This window comes from Brachyistius frenatus, unplaced genomic scaffold (assembly GCF_029030835.1).
Source record: "Brachyistius frenatus isolate BFR_SWC_R1_liver_20210118 unplaced genomic scaffold, ASM2903083v1 Contig_29, whole genome shotgun sequence".
NCBI classification, from domain to species: domain Eukaryota; kingdom Metazoa; phylum Chordata; class Actinopteri; family Embiotocidae; genus Brachyistius; species Brachyistius frenatus.
The window spans coordinates 3,993,299-4,005,540 of record NW_027210628.1 but is presented as its reverse complement, the minus strand read 5'-3'; the positions used below and the strand labels follow the sequence as shown (position 1 = coordinate 4,005,540).

The 12,242-nt window shown below is 42.6% G+C and overlaps 1 protein-coding gene across 1 annotated transcript in view; it reads left to right on the top strand.

Annotated features, from left to right (window-relative positions):
• Positions 1-11,837, top strand: part of nhsa (Nance-Horan syndrome a (congenital cataracts and dental anomalies)) — a 58,846-nt gene extending 47,009 nt beyond the window's left edge. Inside the window, exons 5-9 of the mRNA XM_069699283.1 lie at positions 548-740; positions 2,523-2,654; positions 3,622-6,450; positions 8,471-8,594; positions 8,672-11,837. Coding sequence (XP_069555384.1) covers positions 548-740; positions 2,523-2,654; positions 3,622-6,450; positions 8,471-8,594; positions 8,672-9,329 — 3,936 coding nt within the window. The 3' untranslated portion in view covers positions 9,330-11,837. The remainder of the gene's footprint in view (positions 1-547; positions 741-2,522; positions 2,655-3,621; positions 6,451-8,470; positions 8,595-8,671) is intronic.
• The last annotated feature ends 405 nt before the right edge of the window (positions 11,838-12,242 follow it).

Here is a 12,242-nt window from a genome sequence, read left to right as displayed (position 1 = left end):
GGTTCACGCCGTTTGTCACATTTCTGGTTGTTGTTTCTAGTTCATAAAGCATAATTAGCATTTGTGATGACACGCGTCTTTTTGTTAATCTGAGGTTTTTGCAAGCTCGGACACAGTCTGGTTTTAAAGTCTCAACTTCTTCTTTGTATATTTTATTGTTTGCATGAAATCCTCTGAGCAGATTCTTTGAATGTTTCTTGTGCTTTTCAGTCTCTCTCTCCGAAGCCTGCCGTTTATTTCCATTACTTAACCGATTCTTGGCTCTCCAACATAAAACTCAGCTGCTGGAAGGGCACATGTATTGATTTACCTCTGCTCAGACAGTGAGCAGTCTGCTGTTTGCTTCAGATTAATAAAACACTAATCTCCTTATCTAGTCTTCAACTCTTTCCCAGATAAACACTGTGACAGTACCAGATTTTAATCACTGTACACTACACATTCCCCCTTTCAGTAGCTGAGTTTGTTCATATTTCTTAACACCACTTCTCATGTAATGCCGTCTAACATTAACATTCTAACCAATGCAAATATCCATCTGTTGCAGGCTGCGCTCTCTGACCTCGACACTGACGGGGTGGCTCTAGGTCACCGGTCTAAGTTTCCCATCCTTAACATCCCTTCCACCCTGGACAAGCAGACTAACTGGTCTAAAGCTCTGCCGCTGCCCACCCCAGAGGAGAGAATGAAATGCAATTCCCAAGTCATCAACTCATGTGTCATCCCCATTAATGTGACTGGTAAATTCAAATCACTTCATGTTTTAAGTTCAGATTTGTTTATTGTGACGAGAATGAGCTGTGGTGTAGGTTTCTCAGACTTATTTGATTTCTTTAACTCTTCTTTAACTTTTCTTAAGGAAAGTTTGACGTACTGGAAAATACATTTATTAACTTCCTTGCTTTGGGTTAGATGAGAATAATGACATCACTCTCATATCAATCTGTTGAATACAAAGCTACAGCCAGGAGACAGTTAAATATAACAACTCAAAACAGGGTTGAAAGGTAAACAACACGGCCGCCAACACCTTTGAAATATTAATCAATATGTCATATAGTGTCTGTTAAATCGTTACAAAATCTGACGGGTAAAAACAACAATTTATAATTTTCACAAAGCCATGAAAGAAGACAGCAGCCAACCTCCAACAAAACTACAATTATTCACATTTCTGTTTTCTTGTGCATTAAAATGTGAAATATATGTTAATAAGTAAGCTTTAGAGTTGCTTGTAGTTGGATTTTGTTGCTTTTAGGCAGAGAAAAGCTCACTGTTTCCCCCTGCTTCCCATCTTTATGCTAAGATAAATTAAGCTACCCATCTCCCTATTTGAACTAAATGGCAGTAATATTATTGTCTCACTCGTTACAACAAATACTCATATTTGCATTTCTCAAACTATACAAGTGCCTACCAGCAACTCTAAAGCTCACTGATTAACAGGTTATATCCTGTTATTTGTACAGATTAAAACAGTGTACAGTGAGCTTTGGAGGTCCCACCAAGCTTCATATTTAAAGTAGAGTCGGAAGAATTTTTTATATGTTGATCTAACTCTCAGCATCTAAACAAATAAGCAGATTTCCAAAATGTCTAACTATTTTTTAAACAGTCATAGTCGTAAAACATACAGTATTTGTCAGTGTGGTAAAAGCTAACAGTCAAACAAAAGGAGTCATAATTTATCTTAGACTGCACACAGTCACTCCTTCTCTCCGCATTCTTTGGTTTTGGCTCTCCTCATTAATGCCACAGCTTTTGTGTAGAGTCCTTAAAAAGGGAAATATTTATGGGAAGTAAAGAAATTCACTATAAAACAAGCAGTTATTACCGGCCATTACTGCTGCTTCAGGGAATCCCTGTCAGTGTGCAAGTCATGCTTTGTGCCCTGTTAACTTTGTTTCTCATGCTTTTGACTGCAGTTTCAAAGCTGCTGTGACATGAATGCCAATTAGTTCTGTCTAAATTGTTGAAAAGGCCGGCTCGATGTTAGTTACTCGTGCTCGCACCGACTCAAAAGGAGAGTTGTACGCCAGAGCTGGCTGAGTCAGAGACCGTCTAAAAAAAAAATGCACATTGTAAGCAAAGTCCAGCAATTGCTATGGTGCTGAAAGCCCTGACTGGCTATCTCATGATGGTCATAATGTATGTCGAGGGAGCGGCAGGAAAATTAGAAGTAAACACAAGAAAACTGAAGCATTAACCTTCACAGCAGGATTTTCTTATGGTCAGTGAACCCATCAACATGTCAGTTTATAGCATCTGTGTCATTTGATCATTTTGTTTATCATAAATTTCTCCTCAGTCTCAATCCAGGCAGATAGACGGTCTTATTGTGGCTCCATCAGATCTCTGTCCTCTTCCTCTAACTGCTATTTTTGTAGAACACCTAATTTAGTTCAACCGAGTCTTGCATTTAAATGTATTTTTTTTTACGAGACAGCGTGAGAGGTAAAGAAGGAATCTCTGCAGTTGCCACCAAACAAAGATTCCTCAGATGTCCTGTCTGTCCGTTGCAGGGGTTGGCTTTGACAGAGATGCTAGTGTGCGCTGCTCACTCGTTCACTCGCAGTCTGTGCTTCAGAGGAGACGGAAGCTGAGGAGACGGAGGACCGTAGCCGGCGTTCCCAGACAGGTGCAGCAAGATCTAGGTATGTTCCTTAATCTGATTCTGCCTGCCAGTCAGAAATACGAAATGTAACTCAGACTGGTGCTGTCATGAAGCTAATTTCACTTCTTTTCTGCAATGTTTTACCTACTGTAACTTAGAAATGGTATAGTATTAAAAGTCTAAATGACTAGTTGTGGCATTCTGTCCTTGTAAAGACAGTGGTGGTAATGGTAATAGTAATTCAGTTCCACTATGTGTTAACAAGTGAACGGTCAGCTGTAACATACATATGAACAACTCCTACTAATAGTAGGTATATTTTCAGTGCACCTTTGCTCCAGTTTTGAGGTATTTTGAGGACATTTCATGCTTTTATTAGACTCAGACTTCAGAGAGATGATGGAGAAGAAAAAGAAAACGATGGGAAACGACAAGTCACCAGCCAGACTCAAACTATAGGTATTCTGATTGATGGTTAGGATTATTAACCGATAAAGTTCCGGACAAAAACTATGTAAAATACTTTAATTTGTAAAGGAATTTGGTTTTCCACAAAAAACAAAACAAGTATCTTGTAAAAATTTCTAAAATGACATCTACTTCATCACTTAAAATAAATCTTTGAATATGCAAGCAGTGTACGTGTACTGGAAGTTTCCACATCAGTTGTGTGTAAAATGAATAAACCAGGATCGGTTATTTGTGATGTCACAAATCATGCTGGTTGGCCCGACCCATTAAAATCTGATTTTCAGTGAGCACTTTAGCAGATGATTGTAAAAACAGCTTTCTAGTTTTGAACGCTGCACAGTGAAACTCAAACATTCAACTGTAATTACAAAAAGCAACATTTTAGAGTGGAGGGTACTTTTAAATGTTGTTTTTAAATATTTGTTTTAATGCAAAAAAGACACTTAAATATGTAAAATAAGTTTAAGTAACACCGTTTTCACGTGTCTCTTGCATGTTTTTTATTTCATGGTCTTTGTGCTTCTTTCTTCTCCCAGACTCTGATGACTCCCCTGGTTCCAGAGAGCGGACAGTGATCGTTCATGCCGGTCCAGATATCACTCCATCCATCGAGGAGCTGGCCAGCCATCTCAGCACCAGAGACTCGGGTTGCCAGACAGAAGACTTTTTGATCTCAGGAGCGCCTTCTCGGAGGAGGATCAGGGCCCAGAGAGGCCAAGGAGTTCCCCTCTGCCTCTCCTATTCTGCAGGCAACATCTCCTCGCTGCCTGACAGCACAGACGCCATGTTCTCCTCCTCCGTGGGAGCACACCTGCGCTCCCGCAGTCTGCCCCGAGACAGCAGCCGCATGATGGACAATGGGCACAATGACAGCGACGATGAGGAGGAGCTCTCCCCCTTCGACACTGAGAGCTTCCTGCCCGGGCCCAGGGAGCTGATCCTGAAGGATGAAGAGGAGAGCACCGATGACCAGGCCCTGTTGGAGCACCAGCTGGGGAGCTTGAAGTACAAGCAGCTGTCGGAGAGTCCGGAGCGTAGCTGGATGGAGCGGACCAGATCCCACCTGCCCCGGAAAGCCGACATGGGCAGCTGTGAGATCTCTTCAAGTTCGGACACCTTCAGCAGCCCCGTCCACTTGGTCTCCGCTGCAGGAGTGCTGGGAGGCCAGATGGACCACAAGGAGGACCACCAGTCCTCCAGTGGGAACTGGAGCGGGAGCAGCTCCACCTGCCCCTCCCAGACGTCAGAAACCATCCCCCCTGCAGCATCTCCCCCGCTCACCGGCTCCTCACACTGTGACTCCGAGCTCTCCCTGAACGCTGCCACTCACGCTATCGATGACCAGACGAGCTTCATGTTGGACCACTACCCGGGCCTCAGGACCCAGCGGGCGGGCTCCTTCTCCTCCACAGCTATGGACATATTAGAGGAAGCAGGAGTGAGCACTCCCATCGAGAGCGAGTGGGGTTACGCCCACCCAGAGCCTCCTCACCCGCAGGACTTCAGCCCCGAGCCGAGCCGAGAGGCTGAGAGCAGCCTGGGTTGCCCCAGCTTCACCAGCATGGCCACGTGTGAGAGCAGCTACTCCGACAAGCCTCTGTCAGAGAAGGCTGACACCGTCTCACACTACTCTGTGGACACTGAAGGCTACTTCACCTCCATGCACTTTGACTGCGGTCTGAAAGGTAGCAAAAGCTTCACTTATAACTATGCACCCTCCGGCTCTGACTGTGGCCTGTCAGACTTCAGTGGTCACATGACTCTGGGGAGACGCTGCCTTTCTTTAAGGAAACCAAAGGCAAAGCCGTCTCCACCTAAGAGGAGTTCCTCCTTAAGAAAAATATGCAGTGATGGAAACATCCCCGACAAAAAAGAACCAAAGATTACATGCGGGCAGCAGCTTCCTCTGTCGTCCAGGGAGAGGAAGCTACAGCTAGTTTTGTCCGGCTCTCCGGGCCACATCGAGAACTCTTCACTGGTCCGAGACCTTGTGGTGTGGGGCGTCGAGGCCTCGGCTGACATGCCTGACTTAGGCGTGTTAAGCTCCACAGACGGACATTCCTTCAAGGATGACGGCGTCGTACAGTCAGACTATGCAGATCTTTGGCTCCTCAATGATTTAAAATCCAGCGATCCTTACCGATCCTTGTCGAACTCCAGCACAGCGACGGGCACGACTGTTATCGAGTGCATCAAGTCACAGGAGAGTTCAGAGTCCCAGACGTCCCAGTCTGGATCCAGAGCCACCTCCCCGTCACTTCCATCAATGGAGGGAGACTTCAAGCTGACGTCCCCGGAGAAGCTGGCCAGCCTGGCCAGCCCATCCAGCGGGTACTCCAGTCAGTCAGAAACCCCCACCTCCTCCTTTCCCTCCACCTTCTTTCCTGGGCCGCTGTCGCCGTCGACTGGCAAGAGGAAGCCCAAAGTCCCAGAGAGGAAGTCCTCTCTTTCATCCCTGTCCCTGCAGTCACTGTCCTGCAGGGACGGAGCCACCTCGAAGAGAGATCTGGAGCTGCCGGTCATCCCTCCTTCTCACCTCGACTTAAGTGCCCTTCCCAGTGTCAGCAACAAGGCCTCAGCTTACAGGACGCAGATACTCCACCAAAACAAACAAAAAGCTGCAGTGTCAGCCACACCTGCAGCACCTCCCACCTCCGAGGTGTTCCACGCTCACTGCTTGTCCATTACACCCACGGTGCTGCACTCAGTGCAGCTCCGATCCATCAGTAAGAAGCACCAAGAAGGTCACGATGACAAATCAGTTCCCAGACTCCAGTGTCCTACTGTGAACTTAACAAGCACACTTTCCAGTAGTAAATCTTTAGAGCTCAGGAGTCCCCTGCTGTCACATCATCATCATCATCATTACACGTCCTCAAAGGAGTCGTGTGAATCAGTGTTTACCTCAAACGAAGAGCTAGCAGGTGGAGAAGCAGCGTTTCAGAGCGAGACGAAGAACAAGCCGGACAGAGAGGCTGCTGCAGAGAGTGTGACAGCAGACCCGTGTTCAGACCAGAAAGGTGCTGACGTCCCTGACGGGCCCGCAGGTCGTGAAGCAGAGACGCACAGAGAGTCAGTAGAGACACTCATCTGCTCGGGAGAGTTCAGCTCACACTCAGAGTCTTTACAACAGACTGAAGAAGACGTGTGTCCTCCTCCCTCTGGTCTGCACAGTTCACCTAAGAGATCCAACATTGATAAAGTGCCTCCCACTGACAGTCAGTCAGAGACTCTGCAAGTGAGTCCAATCAGTAATGAAGGCAGCAAAGACGGGGAAAATGATTCATCAGGTGCTTCAGCCGAAAGTGCCTCGCTGGACGGCAAGGAGGAGTCCACGGGAGAGATGGAGGAGTATTTCAGTAAAGGTACGAAGGTCTTCATCACTGATGCATGTTATACTTTTGTTTTTCCAACCGTCAGTTTAGTTTCATTATTCTCACCCACACTCTTTCTCTGGTAAACTTTAGTCTCTCACTTTTTGTCGTCACTGTTCGTTGTGTCAGTTTCTAACTAGAGACATTTCTAACATGTATCAGCCATCCAATTTTATTGCAGATATTGGTGTATACGTTTGCTGATATGACAACAGGAAGAAACAATAGGAAAAGATGCTTGGGCAAAGATTTTTAATTGTTCTATTTTTTTTTAGCTACACAGTGAATTTGACTCTTTCACTAGACTGATGTCAGTGTGATTATAAAAGATATCCTGCCTCCATCTTTGTAACAAGTCTCCATAGGGTTTGATAACAACTTTTGAGGTATCATTGCAAAAAGCTGTTATATACACTACATGTTAATATATAAAGAATATCTGTCGATATATTAAAAAAAAAAATTGTCCCAAATATCAGTCTTAAAACTCCAGTGTTAATTTGGCTCTATTTCTAACCACAAATAAAGCTAACTTAGTGTAGTGTCCTTTAGTCAGTGACCAAATTGTGAAATCTGGTTCATGGTGATAAAAATCTCTGATGTACAGAATCACAGATTTTGTGTTTCGTGTAAAACAAACAAATTGCTCCCAACCTGCACACTAGAAACACCTGAAGGTGGCAGGAGATGCATTTCATTTCTCAATCTGAAGTTATTCAAATTTAACACTGTGTGAATGGAAATCATTGATTGAATCCATAGATACTGTGTAAGCAACATGTGATAAAAGGTCACAAGTAGTTCAGAAACAGTCAATTAATCAAATAATGATAATAATTTTCAATCAATTAATTCGCACTGTCAATCTGTCAATCATGTAAGTACGTAGTAGATCATTAAGTAAAAATATCATATCTGCTGGTTCTTAAACTTCTCAAAATTTGTGGGTTTGCTGCTTTTCTCTGTTTTATATCTTTGGGACTTCTGGGCTGTTTGTTTATAGAAAACAAACTGTACTTTAAACTATATTATATTATATTATGATCATTTTCTGACATTTTTAGACAAACTAATTTATCCAAAAAAAACTTGACTGTTTAATCTCATAAAACATGAATTAGTTGCTTCCTTTTGATGGGTAACATACTATGTAAACATTATACAACAAGTAGTTCCAACCCAGCGATCTGATTGGTCAACTGAACATTTGGAACGTGCTCAAATCACCAAAAGCATCACACCCTGCTCATCACTAGAAATATCACTGGGAATATGTATTTGGAGTCGAATTTCATATTAAATCTAATGTTGTTTTACTTGTAATAGGCCTATTAAATGTGCTTTGGTCCTTATTTGTCGCTCCGAGCACTCGTACCGTAACACCACCGACAGTCGGGCACTTAGAATCTCAGCTGCGGCTCGTTTGACCGGTTTGGTTTTAACAGGTGACACGGGGTCCATTGACATATTTTTTCAACGGATATCTTACATACAACAAGATTGAGCGAGCTAAGCAGTTTAGTGTTTCTATGTGCTGTATTTATTCAGTTTGAGAAACCATCTCCAGAAAGCAATAAAACGGACTAGAGCTCGTCTCTGTTGCTAGGGTCGTTGCTAAGGCTCGGACTACTTCCTGGAGTGGTAAACATCGCATACATTACATTCGCTTCTACTGAGGCGACTGATTGTTTTCCAATTGTTAGTCCTGCCCCATGTGTTGCTGTGGAAACGGAGCTCACACTAACAAAAAGTTTTGCATTTTGAGAGCGAATTGCCCCACAATATGAAAACATTTTGATTACATGTTTAATTTAGACTGTAACTTGTTGTATAATTGCAATATTACACGATAGGGTGTGTTGTAATGTGATTATTGGCACTTCGGTGATGCTTAGGGACCGCATCACTGTCGTGCAAATAATCACGTTAAAGTACACCCTCTTGTGTAATATTGCTTGATTAGATCAGAGTAGAAAGCTTGCAGTATATTAAATTGTGTTTCTCTTTACAGACTCTCCACCCAGTGACAATGCGGTGTCTCCACTCCACGATGAGTCGAGGCCGGATGATGACAGCGTGTTTCTGTCACCCACCAAAGCTCGCACCACTGAGGATCTGTTCGCTATGATACACCGGTGAGTGTGTCGCATACAAGTCTCTTTGTGTTTCTCCAACTTTACACAGATTCTCTAATGAGTTTCTTCGTCCTCAGGTCCAAAAGGAAAGTGTTGGGGAGGAAGGATTCCACTGAGTTGGGTGTGAGGAACCGGCTCTGTGCTGCGTCGGGAAACACACCACCCAGCAGCACCATGAGCTCCCCGGTCTCTCTGACATCACCCTCCTCCTCCCCTTCTTCCTCCGCCGCCGCCACGGCCGTGACCCCACCAGGCCTGCACAGAGTCTCCGGTCCCATCTACAGGAACGCAAAGAAGTCCAGCACCTCCAACGAGGAGTTCAAACTGCTGCTGCTTAAAAAGGGAAGCCGCTCCGAGTCCAGTTACCGCATGTCGGCTACAGAGATCCTGAAGAGCCCCATCACTCCTAAATCATCTGGAGATTTTCTGTCGGAGTCTCCCAGACAGGCCGAGGAGCCCGCCTCCCCCATGCAGCTGCAGCAGCAGCAGTCAGGACAGGACCATCTGTCCAGCCCGTACCCCAGAGCCAACGCTGAGGGCTTCTCCCCCAAGTCCTTCCACACATCCGCTTCTTCCAGGCAGGGACGCTCCAGGATCCCCCCGCCCGCCAACAGCAGCCGCTACGGCGTGCGCAGCCGGCTGTACTCGGCACCCATGCAGGCCATCTCCGAGGGTGAGACGGAGAACTCAGACGGAAGCCCTCACGACGACCGCTCCTCACTGGGCTCCACGTAGACAAGAGAGTGTTTACAGTGAAAACAAACGGACCAGAATGAAATCTAATATATAAGAGATGTGGTGAGGGCAGGAGAGTTGATGAGCTTAATTTGGGTAAATCATTTTGGTAAAAAAAGAAGTCATCAGTTTAGTAATTGTGGCTGAGTATTGAAGCTGCTTTCCTCTTTGATTATTCTGTGGAAAGGATTTTACCTGTGTTTTATACAAACTGTATTTCTAAAAAAAAATATGTCTTTATGCAATGAAAAGTTGGTATTAGAAAGCAGATTATTTAGTGTCTGAATTCTGTAGAAAAATGCAATTTAAAATCCCAGTTCATTTCAGCAGAAGAAATAGGCTTAATAGTTCTTTTTAAAAAAAACTTTTAATTTTGTAAGTTTAAGGCACATTTCCAAAGCCATGCACACCTGACTCCGCTGGTTACCTTCCCTCTGCCTTCCTACGGTACATTCATTCTTTAATCTTCATGTTCTGCTGTCACATTTTAATCCAAAATATGAAAAAGAAAACTCGTACAAGTTTACCTTTTTTTTAGTATCTTATGAAAATAGATTATGAACTGTATGTATTCTGTGAATACCTATGCAATCACACACACAACTTGTACATTTCCTAAAACCAGTTATACTGAAATATTTTGATACTCCCCGTCAGGACTAACTAAAGAAATGTGAACCTTCAGTCCTTCTATTCATATGGCTTGTAAACAGCATTTGATATGATGTGTTTGTATATTTTACTCGGTCCTTTTTAAAGCATATAATAAATTATATCAAAGATAGCTTATTATTACAACATTTTAAAATCGTAATAAATGCAATAAATAAGATGAGTAATTAGCGGTGAGACTGGAAATGTCAAAGCCAAGCACTAACTTCGACAATCTCGGGAGACGAGCAGGTGTTTAACATGGGAGATGAAGAAGTGATCAAAGAGTTGGAGGCGGTGAAATCGGAGAGCAGCAAGAGAACAAGGAGGTCTTTATGTTTTAAGAAAAACAGAACAATGGTCATTTCTGGTTTGCTGACTTGGTGTGTTTATGAATTGTTGAAAAGAGGCAAGTGGAAAGTGCTCAGGAGGATCAAATATGCCTTATTCTACTCAACAGGAGACAATAAGTGACGGAGCAGCAAGTTGAGTGTTGTTTTTTGTGAGATTTTTCAGTTTTGATGGAGGATGTTTGGTTGAATATGAAGCCAGGTTATCGTGTCTGATGAAAAAAGACGAAGTTCTGGATTTTGGCATTTGCTGCTATTTTGTGCCAAATGCTCCTCAATTTTTTTCCCCCCATCAAAAGCAAAAACTTTCACATTTTCTGTGTCGCAAAACAATCTAAAAATATTTATTTTTATAACAGACACAGAAAATCTCTGCCCGCCCCCTGATTTGGTTTACATTTATGAATAACCTAAACTGAAAACTTAACATGAACATATGCAATGAATTGCTGATATTTTAAATAACATATTTTATTCAGATAGTTATTTTGTTTATAAGAGACAAATTTTAAATCTCATTTGAGACACTGGTTTCAGAGACAAACAGCAAAGCCACTCATAAATGTCATGACCAGATGACATGAACAGTCATAAGCTAAACGTGAGTTATTAGTTGTTACCCTGGCACTCTGAGTCTGTTTTCTTTTCTTTTGTCTTGCATATTCGCTGTAATAAAGTACATGGTGTTTATTGGAGCGATGGTACTCAACCATTATGCAAAGATGACAGAATCTATGTAGCCATATTTCCCTGTAGGTACACTGTCAACACCAACTGAATTTTGGCCTTAATGAGACTCCATACAAATGCAACTAACAGGGTACACAATGAGTTAAGTCTGTGAACCTTCATTCCAACTTCTTTTTTTTTTTCTTGCACTGATAAAGTGATGTTTGTGAAGTTTCATTTTTCTCTTGCTGTACCTGGAGATATTTATAGATCCTTACATGAAGCAGTTTCACTTTCCTTTAAATAATATCCACACTCTGAGGACGCTTCAGCAGAGGAGTTCATAGACGCTTCCGCCAAAGGCTAGAAAAATTTACATGTTAGTGGCATTGAACTGTTTTTCTCCTCTTGTTTACTTGACTGAGACGTTCTTGAAAAACACAAACGAATATTAAAAAAGAGTTGTAGTTCAACCTGCGGTACATTTCAGTGCATTTCACTTGGATTTCAGATCAACCTCTGCAAACTGTACTGTTGGTCTCAGCTTTGTATTTTTTTTTTTTTTGTACAAACTTGTAAATACAATAACTTTTTGGAAATTGTCACAAAAGTTGTTGAATTGTTTCTTATGTAAAAAGAAAACATGTTTTTAAAGTTTACATTAATTTCAAACCTTTGTATATTTTTGAGCTGTGGAACACTTTGTCTTTTATTTATTTTTTAGTAAGCGTTGTGTACATCCTATAGTAAATCCTATCAAAGCCAACTGCTAGCATCAACAAGCTGCTTAGCAAAATGTGTATAAGAAGACAAATAAATGTGACTGCTTTAAAAATGACTCATTGGGTCTGTAGTGATGTTAATTTCTCTCATTTAAATTTTATTTTGTACTTTTATTTTAAGTTTCAAACATATTTCACTGCTACATTTTAGAGGGAAATATGACACTATAGTGGTTTAATACAAACAATACAATTCTTCTTCTTGGATTATGATTTTGGTTCTGGTTGTTCTGTGATGAGTTCTGCGGAGAAGACCTCTCTGGCTCATGTTGATGCTGTAATACATTATCATATTCTATTCTTCTGTGTGTGTGTGTGTGTGTGTGTGTGTGTGTGTGTGTGTGTGTGTGTGTGTGTGTGTGTGTGTGTGTGTGTGTGCGTGTGTGCGTGTGCGTGTGTGTTTGGTTCAAAACCATTTTGAGGAGGACAAACCCTCTTTGTGAGGACGTTTAGGCTGATTG